Consider the following 11,000-nt stretch of genomic DNA (forward strand, 5'->3'; position numbering starts at 1 on the left):
CTGCAGTAAATCATCTGAGTGAATACCTTAACTGTCTTGTAAATGTTTATTAAAGTGCAGTCACAAGAGTTCTCAAATACACAAAATAAACACTAAGTAAAGAATTATTTTTTCATAGCAAAAGACTGAAAGTAAAATAAAAGAGTTCACATACTCCCATTAAGCATTATTTGTTGACAGCAGAAGATCTGTGACTAACTATTTCTTCTTCATTGAATTTATTAACAGAGAGGGATGACTCAAACAATTTGTGACATACAATGAATTTCTTATCTTTAACAGAAGTTCTCTATTAAACATGATGATTCTAATTTATTATATTACGATAATAAATATGATCTTCACTAATACTTATTGTTTTTTCATGAGAAAACTAAACACAAAAGAAGACTAATACTTATTGATGAGAATCTATATACAAATGTCAAATTGTTTAACCTGTGAAAATCTGTCACTCACTAGTCATACCTTGCAAATAAAAAAACAAGTAATAAAAATAAATTTATCGGTGATAGATTTCAGAATTAATTTTGCATATTTGTTTGTTTTAAAAAAAAAATTCAAAACTTATATTTTATTGTGCAAATTTATTATTTGAATTATAATTAACATTACTTTTTTTTTCTAATTTCATATTTTAAAGAGTTGATTTTAGATCTTTTTTATTTAAAATAAAAAATGAAAATATAAAATATCTACAAATATCTATGAATATTCACAAATATGTAAAAAGTTTAATTTTTTTTTTAATACCAACAAATAGCACAATAAGGGATATAGCAATTTTTTTATATGGAATGTGTATGTAGTATAGTATAAGTAGGGTGAATGTTGCTCTCAATGAACCTAAACACTCTAAATATGAAGAAAAAAAAAAAACAGAGGATATTTCTTTAGAAAATCTCGAACACAAGTTGAATGTGATTTGTAGAATTCAACTAAATATTAAACTTCCTTAACTATTTTGGGTTAATGCTTGGATAGGTTTTGCTATTTTTTACTTTTGTGCTTTTTAATAGATATTTTATTTTGGCAAATAGTACATAAATATGCAAATTATAAAAAGAATGGTCCATTCTGAAATAACTTCTATCAAAGACATTCTATTTCAGGAATAACTATTACAATTTTTACGGTCTAATGATCAATTTGATTCAAGATAAAGAATAACCCATTACACCAAAAAAATATACCTAATATTACTAAAACTACACTCATAATCCAAGTTAAATAGAAAGGTTTTTTAAAACCACATGTAAAATACATAATGTGGAATCATACTTGCCGATCTGATCATATTTATTTTAAGCATAGCCGGTGATTGAAAACATCACTACTGAATAAAAAGTGTTTATAAATATTAATTAAGAAATTAATGTATTGGATATACATTTTATTCATATAGTAAAATTTACAATAAATAACTATAAATATAAACTATATTATAATGCAATTAAAATTTGTAATAAATAAATATTTTTTAACATAAATTATATTTTAGATTTATAATAAGTATTTTTTGCTATGATACACAATTATTTTTAATTATTAAATTTTTTAATACTCAAGAAAGATTTTGTTATCAGTGTATCTGAAATGTATATCGCATCTTAATTTCAAAAGTTGTCATCCGTGTGGTAGTATCCACGCACCATAGGCAAAATTGACTTCTAAAATCAATGGGTAAAACAGTGCCTTCTGGTTATTACACGGAAAAGAATGCAGATTATTTTAATATTAGTTGTAAATATGTTGTTCTTTATCAAAGACAAATAATACATGCTATGTGAGATAAAAGATTCTAAACAAGGTAACCGTATCAAACATCGGAAGTCACAATCGCTATAAACTCAACCAAAATCCAAGCAATCCACAAATGATGATCACTATGCCTGCAATCACAAACCAATTAAAGCAAAACCGTTAGTCATGGCCCTCATATGAAATCGGTCAAACTAAATTTAGAATTGCTGAATCCCAGAGAATAATTATTCCGCGTTAACCTTGTTTGCGATGTTGTTTGAGAGCCAGTCAAGTCCTTCGTAAAGTCCTTCACCAGATGTGGCACATGTGCTCTGGATATACCTGCATGTGAAAAGCACATGGTCGGTGGGTAAGGGAGAGAGGAGACAGTGGATTCAATAGACAAGTTAACCGCTGACAGAAATATTTTATATTACCAGTGACGCTGACGGAGAGAATGAAGACCAAGTTTGTCAGTTATTTCAGCAGCATTCATAGCATTTGGAAGATCTTGCTTGTTTGCAAAAACAAGAAGCACAGCATCTCTCAACTCATCCTGACAAAAGTTACAGCCAGACAAGAGAAATCAAAAAGTTAATCTATGAAACCAAGTCCTCTAAAATAAACCAAACTCTCACATTCAATCATTATCTATTTTGTTACCTCATTCAACATCCTGTGCAGCTCGTCTCTAGCTTCCACAACACGATCTCGGTCATTGCTATCAACCACAAATATAAGACCTTGGGTATTTTGGAAGTAATGTCTCCACAAAGGACGGATCTAGCACGGAACACGTGTCAATGTTTACTACTGTATCGATAAAAAAAAAATCCTAATGATTTTGCGATAAAAATATATAGCAGAGGAGGCCAAATGTTGGACAGTTAAAAGCCATATAGAAGTCCACCCCATAGTGGTAACAAGCTAGATGTTCAGCACCGTAGCCAGATCTTGCTACAGTACTGGATCCGAGCAACAGATGACATGCACTAAAAAATAGAGACTAAAAACTGCTAATTTAGCTATGATTTCATTTTTAAAATGTTTGGACCAAAATTAAGAAATGTACTCACAAAATAATGCATTACCAGCACTATTTGAAATGAAGAAAAAGTATTACAAAACTAATCAAATGCACCCGCAAAAAAATATGCCTTTTGAATCACATCGATCTTGTAATGGAGCGAATGGTAGCATCAAGTTATTATTCACCACCCAAAAATTACTAGTATCAGAAATAATGTTTTCTCTCTCAAAGGTAACGAATGAAACCATTCTAAATTGTTAACAAGCATCCCATCAGGACATCAATATACAGACAAAGGTAGCGAAAGTAAAATGAAAAAGAGATACCTTGTCCTGGCCACCAACATCCCAAACAGTGAAGCTGATGTTCTTATATTCCACAGTTTCCACATTAAACCCTACACCGAACGTTACATATTAACAAAAATCGCATCCTTTATTATTATTTTTTTTCGGTTCTTTCGAATTTTATTTTATTTTATTGTCACGTTTATTGATGAGTGCGTAATTAAAATGGATTTAATTGATGGAAAGAAATCGGAAGAAAAAGAAAAGTAAAAGAAAGAGAGAGATATACCAATGGTGGGAATGGTGGTGACGATCTCTCCGAGCTTGAGTTTGTAGAGAATGGTGGTCTTACCGGCGGCGTCGAGACCGACCATAAGTATACGCATCTCCTTCTTGGCAAACAAGCGACTGAAAAGCTTGGTGAATGAGAGCCCCATTTTCAACTATTCTGAAAGAAAGAATCCCAAACACAAACGTTAAGACAACATCGGTGCAATGATTATGTTACCCTAATTATCACAGGAAATTGGAATTCGAAAAAGAGATGTGAAGATCGAAAAATTATGAGAGAATATACGAAGATGGAGACGGATCGAGAAGGTGAGCGTTTGAGAATTAAAAAGATAAAGAAAAATGTGAGAGGAAAGAGAAGGACTTGCCTTAGAGATATGAGAAAGAGGAAGTTGTATTGGGGAACTTGCGATGAGATCTGATGTTCTTTGGGAACGGAGAGCGTTTAGTAAATGTTTTGGTGTTCCTTATGCGCTCTCCGCTTTTCAAAATCATACAAAAACCTACTCTTCAAAATTGGGTGGTCTCAAATATTTCTATACTATTAAAAAATTATAAATTATGCTTCATAATTTTATTTTATTTTATTTTTCACATTTCACTTAAATATTAAGTTAAGACTACACCAATTCCTACATTTGTTATGTCCATTGGTTTATCGAAAAGATAAATTTCTATTTTTAAAAATCATTTTTTTCTTTTGCTTTCTCTTTGATAAAAGAAAAAAAAAACTGTTTCTTTTTGCCTTTATATTTCTTCATCTCAAGCAAATCACATAGGAGTCTACTTTCAAGAATTTCTTTCATGATAAAATCACGAGAATGAAATCGGTTCTAGTGATCAAACTATATTTTACGTGATATAATGTTATATTCACATTAATGTTATTTCTTTTAATATACACAATACAACTTATTTAATTTACAATTTGATTATAAATAATATTAAAATTGTTATATTATGTCTTGAAATCAAGTTATTTCAATTCTACACAGATATAATTGAATCTTTATTAAATTAAGTTTAAGCTAAATTGACAAGACAGATTTTATCTTATAGTTATTTCAAATTCAAGTCTTATAAACTTAATTGAACTAAACTCCCTTGCCTTATCAGAAAGTTTAAAAAACTAACTTAAACTTGTAAAAATAAAGTGAAAAATATTTTACCTGGGCTCTAAACTGTATTTCTTAATGCACTAAGTCTAATAATGTCATTAATTTATTACATCACATTCAATTTGGCGTCATATGACATGGCGCTAATTGAAGTAATTCGGCATTTGTTTATTATTTTTTCTCAAGTTTCATCACTGTCCTTTCAACAGTCTGTCATACATCCTCATACATTCTTGCAAATATAAATCACAATGCATTGCTTATTCCACAAGGGAAAAGGAAAGGGTAAGAGAAAAAGATGGCAAATGCTGATCTTTCGTTCCAACCAGTCATACAGCAGATAGCATGTCACTTCTCCCACCAGTCATCCTCTCTGCTTGCAACCCACGTTCACCTGGAAATTTTATACTCAAAACTTGATTAGAAATGCTAACTGCGATTTTTTTTTTTTTTTGACAATTCCAGGGAGAAAATGGTTACCTGTCCGTATTCTTATAACATCTGAGACGGGGATCACTGCACAATCAAAGTTTCATTAGAAATGTGATTCCATATCGAGGTCAATACATTTTACTTGCTGAATTTAGAAATTGGAGTTTAATTCGTATTCCCTCAAAATCTTCTGTTCGGAACTTGACAAGAGGAGACATGCAACAGGAAATACGCATCAAGACTAAGGTTCTTACAAAAGTAAAAATCTAATAATTCACGAATCTTAAGATCAATCTTAATAGTTTCTAGGGAATATAATATTTAATATATTAATAAAAAGGGCAGGAGAGGTACAAGTGAAAGCAAAAAGTCAAAAGGTACCATTTCTATATTACGGATACCGAGAACACATCCTGTCGTGTTTCTAAACTGAGAAGGGAATATACATAACATACAGAAAAAGAAAAGAAAATATTTTCAGCTTGTAAACAGAATCATATTTGTTGTCTCAGACAGCATAATTCATTTCAGTTATTCTCTTTCAGCTGATAAAACTTTTATTCATGCCGCCGCCGCCCCCCACCCCAAGTTGCGACAAGAACAAACAAATCATATTGAAAATGGAAATGCTATCACTACATAATAACCTGTTTGCCCAGGACCCAAGAAGGGTGATATGTACGAGAAATAAGCCTAACTCACTAAAACAGACACATTTATGTATAATGTATAATTAATCACTAGATAGATTTCCAGGTCTTACAGAAAATTTTGCCATCACCAATCTCCCCAGTCCTTGCCTCCTCGATAATTTTGTCAATCACTGCCTCAACCTACAGACATGTGTGGTATTATCAGGGAATGAATATTTTTGTTGGTACTTAAGAATGGTTTAGTTTCATTCTAGAAATGTTTCCTAACTTATTTATGTGAAAGAAAAAAAAAACAAAAGAACATTGAAAGTGTTCATTGTAACTTCTCCCGCCAATATTTTTGGTCACAAAAACGATATTCTGTTTTTTCTTTAATCGCTTTAAAATCCATAAACTCGAGAATGACAGTCCTGTAACTGAAGTTATTAAGAGAGAGACCAATGCAGACCAGTGGTAATGGAATTATCATATCATAAAAAATAAGTTCGTGCTTTTATCTTCCAAATGGTTTTGTTCTGGTTGTGAAACCGGAGAAGATGCAAATCTATAGACAACAGGTTTAGAAACGATGAAAACTTTAGCGCATCAAATTCCAATGATTATGGACATAATCACATTCATTTCAGATGATAGTAAGCATTTTAACATCGATATTTTGCAGAAAAAATTGTCATTTAGAGGTTAAGGGCACTCTGGCAGTAACTAAGAAGTGTCTCTTTCCCACCTCGCATTATTGCGCTGGCAAGAAAAGGAAGTCAAGTAGGTCTATGAAACAGTGAAGTTACTACAAATTGTCCGCATACCTGGTTCTTTTCCACTACTATTTCCATTTTAACTTTGGCAACAAAATTTCCTTCAGAAAATTCAGAGCCTGTGAAGAATACCATATTAGTAAAAGACAATGGTGAATGTAACCCATATGCATAAAAACATGTATATAACACAAAACTAATGGAAAAAAAAATTGTATTTCTTGAACTACACTAATAATTAAAATAAGTTATGGACAGTGTTTACAAACTCAAAGTATAGTTAAAGTTGGTTGATCACACAGGTATTTTGTACATATTTCAACGGTGGTACTCACTGACTGTATCAAAGGAAACTCCAATGGGCAGTAGCTTAATCAGTAATTCACATCAACATCATGCCATACTTACTAATTTGAGAAACTAAAAAAAAAAAAAAAAAAAAAAAACACATCCAAACTATACTGAGAGTACTACCACTTGCTTCTCATCAATCATGAGATTAGACAGTTGTTTGCCAAACATAAAAACACAGGAGAATAAGCAATCGAGCAATTTTCCTTAAATCTAAAAACAATAATTGGGACACAAGAAACACATGCTGTTAACAGGGATTAAAACAATCCAAAGTACTGAAAAACTAAGTCATAAAACCATAAATTTAAACAGTAAGTTAAAGAGTCAATTCCAATGGAAATTGCATAAAATGAAAGATAAGGCAAATGGAGATCTGTAAAGAATGGAAATGATAAAAAGCAAAAGAGGCAAATCAAAAAAGAGCTGGCTTTGGATAGCAGAGGAACCGTAAGATCAAGAAAGGAGGCAGAGTGCACGCACCAGGATAACGAACTCGAGACTACGTGACTACATGGAGGAGTTCAAAGAGTATATAACTTCCTGTTAGTGGCAAAGGCAGGACACGATGATATTGATCCTCTGGTTTCTCTCTCGGATATATTTTTTTTTTCAGGTTGAAGTTCATTTCCCTACTCTTAAATACTGCTACCTCACAGTAATCACCATCCATTCTGATAAATTCGTATTCTAATAATATCACGCTCACTTAATTCTTCTTCTCATACACGTATATACATAACAAGATCTTTTGACTAGTCCTCTTGGTATGCCAAATGGAGAAAGAGACTCTAATAAGAGTAGTGGATGAAGATATTTCACTTTACGCAATTTCCATCAGAACTGAACACTTTTCTTTCCGTATGGATTAGATTTATATCTTTATGACTTAGACTCAGTTTTTCACTCTTAAAAAAGTGATTACTGATTTTTAGTATCAAAATGAAAAAAAAAGAAGGAATAAAGATATGTAGGACAAAAGAAAATAAATCTTCTGCAGGATCACAACGCTTTTTAAGTTAAATAAAAGGTGAACTGGAAATACACATTATTTACTTCAACACAAGCCTCATATAGAAGAGTCTTCTTTATGGGGAGGGAAAATATTAAGTTTTTAAGTACCACTAGACAGGCTACGTCTTACTTACCTCCCTGCCTCTCTTTTGCACCACCCTGAGCACCAAAGCCCTTGACATCAGATACAGTGACACCGCGAATTCCCATTTTCAGCAAACCCTTCCGATCAAGAAAACTAAAATTTAGCACCAGCATATACACAAATGAACTTGTAAATCTAATGGCTTAAAACAAAAACTACGTGCTATATTAGCTAACCAAGCTAATAATTATTTGAGAGAGGATAAGGTAGTTGCTTTTCTCTAACACAGGCAATTAGGACAAACGCAAGATACAAATGAGCATTTTTGGAAAGAAGTTGCACCCTTTCTAAAACTACATTCAGAATAAAAGATACAAAGAGTAATCTTCTCAAAATATACATTCAACACCTAAAAGTGCTTTCAGAACAGCTATCCGAACAAGCACTCAGTTACCTAAAAGAAGGCACAACTCCCAATCCAAGGATGATGCCCCATTTCATAGATAATCAGAGAGATATTAATAAAGTATTTTTCACCTTCTAACTTGCACCAACTGCCAACTTCTTAGCTCCACTTGAACATAACACGGGTATCAAACAAAGTGCAAGGATGTTGTGACAGTGCAACAATATATTTACTGTTGATCAACAAAGTGTGTATAAATTAAACCCTAAAAGAAATATAATGTCATACCGAAGAAACCTGAGGGATTCGCCACGGCCTGGTCCACAAGAAATTGAACAAAGTAAATCAGAGAATATATAATCAGGTAGCTAGAAAAACCCAATTCAACTAATTAATCACACAGTAAACATCTCCCTCCCCAAGCCACGAAAAAAGAGAAAGGTTTTTGTAACCTGAGAATGGCTTCTACTTTATAAAACTTGGATTCTGGAACATAGTCTGGGAAAGTGAACAGTTCAAACAACAAATTAAGCAACAACATTAGCGGACAGAGCCATAGAGAACACGTGCATTTGTACCTGGAATATTCTGGGCTCTGATTTTGGGAAGAATCGAAGTATTTCCTCTGCGTCTTAGAACCACATTACGCCGAGAACAATCACCAATACGCTTGCGGCTTAAGCTGGAACATGCTAAAGGTATTTCGGCTTCCCTGAGGTGGAAACTGACAACACTAAACACGTGAGTTCCCGTGATCGCAGCCATTCCTACTGCTCTGAACTACTCGGAGCCAACGCTGTTCTTTTTTAAGTTTCAACCACAACATCAAATAACAGTAATTTTATCCGTTTCTTTATTTACTTTTTGGTGTTATGTTAAAGAGGAAGCCCAACCCAATGAAAAATGGGCCGGCCCATTTGGATTTATGTATAGCAAAATGACAACGATGGTTACCGATTTGGAAAACGAAAGATGAGTAATTTCGTGTACAGAATCAGTACTGCGCAGGAGTGGGAGGAGTTGCAGAAAAATGGGTCCACTTTTGGTGGAGAGCTTGATAAGTCTTCCGGTTTCATCCATCTCAGCAAGCTCGAGCAGGTTAATTTTTTTGCTTTTATAATTTTTCCGATTCAGTTCCTTTTTTTTTTTTTTTTTTGTATTAATCGGAATCGGATGCAAACTTATGTTATAGTTCAAATTGATTCGGTGTTTTTACTAAGTTACGATGTAATATCATTGCAGGTTCTGTCAACACTGCAGAATTTTTTCTTGAACAGCAAGTTGGAACTCTACCTGCTTCAAATTGATGCTAAAAAGGTTGCATGTACTTCTTTGCTATACTTTTAAATGGCCAGTGTTTCATTCTTATTCTTGGAAATTATGGCTTTTTGTAAGATGACTTAACATGTCTGTCGTGCAAATTACTTTCATTAATTCAATGAAACAGAGTGAAATATACAACTGGGTTATGGCTTTTTCGAAGTTATATTTATCAGTAATAAAAAGTGCCAAACTTGCGTGTAATGCTCTAATTTCATGTTTTCTCTTTGATATCCCTCAGCTTGGCGATGGTTTGATTTATGAAATTGTGGATGGTTCAAATAGCTTCCCTCATTTCTATGGCCCATCTAGAAGCTTTGTTCCTCTCTTACTTGATGCTGTAACAAAGGCGGAGAAGCTGATTCCTTCAGATGGTGGATTCAGTTGTAGTTTGCTTGATTAAGTACTCTCCTGATCGTACGTCATCTTCTTCTTGTCTCATTTTCTTTGTATTGTGTGAGGGTGTAGCGGGAATGCTTGCTGCCTATCTATCTCTGTAATTGATATATCGAACTTTAATCCTTTCTTATCGAAGGAAATGGATGCTGTTATATTACTGTTAGAATCCTATATGGCTTCATAGTTCGTATTTTGTTTACATAACTTTATGAACAATCTACTCTCTTTTTTCGTGAGACGATAATCCTTCTCCTGGATTGGATGCACAAAAATGAAGGAAAACAATTGTACTATAATTGAAGGTTAAATGTATAGAGTAATAATCTCAACATAATGTATTCTTCAAGAGTTTCGCATGTTCACTAGTATAGGTGATAGAGGGAAAATGGTATACGTTATAACTTGTTTTGTAGCTACCTCTCCTGTGGAAATTAAAGCACTTAGACCTTGTATGAATGTCTTTTCTTCTTTCCTTTCACCCCTTCATTTTTTTTTCTCTTTGACTTTGAAACATTCAATTCAACTCATATAGATGAAAATGTGGGTTCACCTGTCTTGTTTTTGCCTATCCTACATTTGATCTACAAAAAGTAAGTTGGCTCGGTCTATATCCTATAAGAAATGTAGACTAAATTTTCTAATTTATTCTAATATAACATATGATCAACGAACTTGTGGATCACCTTACATACGAATTATTGTTTTGTAATTTCTTTCTTAGTTATATAGCATATAAATTATTAGGGTGTAAGATTTTAGTAATCTTATTTTTATTTAATTAAATTAATAGAAATAATAAATTATATAAATCTATTTCTTAAAATAAATAATATTCGCAGTTTTATAATTTCTAATATTTAAGTATAAGTTTGTTAGAAATTTCATAACAATTGTATATAACTAAAATAATAGAGAAAATTGAATTTCAAGTAACTAAAGTTGTCAAACACAATTGAGAATTGATGAAAGAGCCTCCATATAACAAACTTAATTAATGAAAAATTCACACAATATTTATATCAATCACATCATAAGCTATAGATACATTTTAGAGAAATTCACACAAAGCAAGTCATCCCTCCCCAGTCCATCATTAGCCTCCAAAGATTGCAGGTTATG

The 11,000-nt window shown here is 32.5% G+C and overlaps 3 protein-coding genes across 3 annotated transcripts; 1 reads left to right on the forward strand and 2 right to left on the reverse strand.

Annotated features, from left to right (window-relative positions):
* Positions 1-1,641: 1,641 nt before the first annotated feature.
* Positions 1,642-3,863, reverse strand: LOC106757832 (ADP-ribosylation factor). Its single transcript, XM_014640655.2, has 7 exons — positions 3,720-3,863; positions 3,350-3,508; positions 3,100-3,170; positions 2,407-2,526; positions 2,181-2,299; positions 2,004-2,085; positions 1,642-1,892 (listed from the first exon to the last, which is right to left on the reverse strand). The coding sequence occupies exons 2-7, from the start codon at positions 3,495-3,497 to the stop codon at positions 1,887-1,889; spliced, it is 546 nt and encodes a 181-aa protein (XP_014496141.1). The 5' UTR covers positions 3,498-3,508; positions 3,720-3,863; the 3' UTR covers positions 1,642-1,886.
* A 642-nt stretch (positions 3,864-4,505) lies between these two features.
* LOC106756812 (nitrogen regulatory protein P-II homolog) lies at positions 4,506-8,996 on the reverse strand. The gene is made up of 8 exons (XM_014639407.2): positions 8,741-8,996; positions 8,615-8,660; positions 8,451-8,478; positions 7,806-7,893; positions 6,358-6,425; positions 5,665-5,734; positions 4,950-4,985; positions 4,506-4,863 (listed from the first exon to the last, which is right to left on the reverse strand). Exons 1-8 carry the CDS (start codon positions 8,925-8,927, stop codon positions 4,799-4,801), a joined length of 588 nt encoding a protein of 195 aa, XP_014494893.2. The 5' UTR covers positions 8,928-8,996; the 3' UTR covers positions 4,506-4,798.
* Positions 8,997-9,107: 111 nt separating this feature from the next.
* Positions 9,108-10,080, forward strand: LOC106757449. The gene is made up of 3 exons (XM_014640123.2): positions 9,108-9,260; positions 9,405-9,479; positions 9,724-10,080. Exons 1-3 carry the CDS (start codon positions 9,135-9,137, stop codon positions 9,883-9,885), a joined length of 363 nt encoding a protein of 120 aa, XP_014495609.1. The 5' UTR covers positions 9,108-9,134; the 3' UTR covers positions 9,886-10,080.
* The last annotated feature ends 920 nt before the right edge of the window (positions 10,081-11,000 follow it).

The sequence above is a fragment of the Vigna radiata genome, chromosome 3, assembly GCF_000741045.1.
Source record: "Vigna radiata var. radiata cultivar VC1973A chromosome 3, Vradiata_ver6, whole genome shotgun sequence".
NCBI lineage: Eukaryota > Viridiplantae > Streptophyta > Magnoliopsida > Fabales > Fabaceae > Vigna > Vigna radiata.

What these genes read in the sequence shown, in the direction of transcription:
- LOC106757832 (XM_014640655.2), bottom strand. Translation starts at nt 3,497, where the DNA reads ATGGGGCTCTCATTCACCAAGCTTTTCAGTCGCTTGTTTGCCAAGAAG. An exon ending in ATGTTGGTGGCCAGGACAAG is followed by an intron (nt 2,527 to 3,099) that starts GTATCTCTTTTT and finishes GTTCCGTGCTAG; the next exon opens with ATCCGTCCTTTGTGGAGACA. An exon ending in TGCACAGGATGTTGAATGAG is followed by an intron (nt 2,300 to 2,406) that starts GTAACAAAATAG and finishes AACTTTTGTCAG; the next exon opens with GATGAGTTGAGAGATGCTGT.
- LOC106756812 (XM_014639407.2), bottom strand. Translation starts at nt 8,927, where the DNA reads ATGGCTGCGATCACGGGAACTCACGTGTTTAGTGTTGTCAGTTTCCAC. An exon ending in GAATCCCTCAGGTTTCTTCG is followed by an intron (nt 7,894 to 8,450) that starts GTATGACATTAT and finishes CTTGATCGGAAG; the next exon opens with GGTTTGCTGAAAATGGGAAT. An exon ending in TGCAAAAGAGAGGCAGGGAG is followed by an intron (nt 6,426 to 7,805) that starts GTAAGTAAGACG and finishes TATTCTTCACAG; the next exon opens with GCTCTGAATTTTCTGAAGGA.
- LOC106757449 (XM_014640123.2), top strand. Translation starts at nt 9,135, where the DNA reads ATGAGTAATTTCGTGTACAGAATCAGTACTGCGCAGGAGTGGGAGGAG. An exon ending in ATCTCAGCAAGCTCGAGCAG is followed by an intron (nt 9,261 to 9,404) that starts GTTAATTTTTTT and finishes ATATCATTGCAG; the next exon opens with GTTCTGTCAACACTGCAGAA. An exon ending in TTCAAATTGATGCTAAAAAG is followed by an intron (nt 9,480 to 9,723) that starts GTTGCATGTACT and finishes GATATCCCTCAG; the next exon opens with CTTGGCGATGGTTTGATTTA.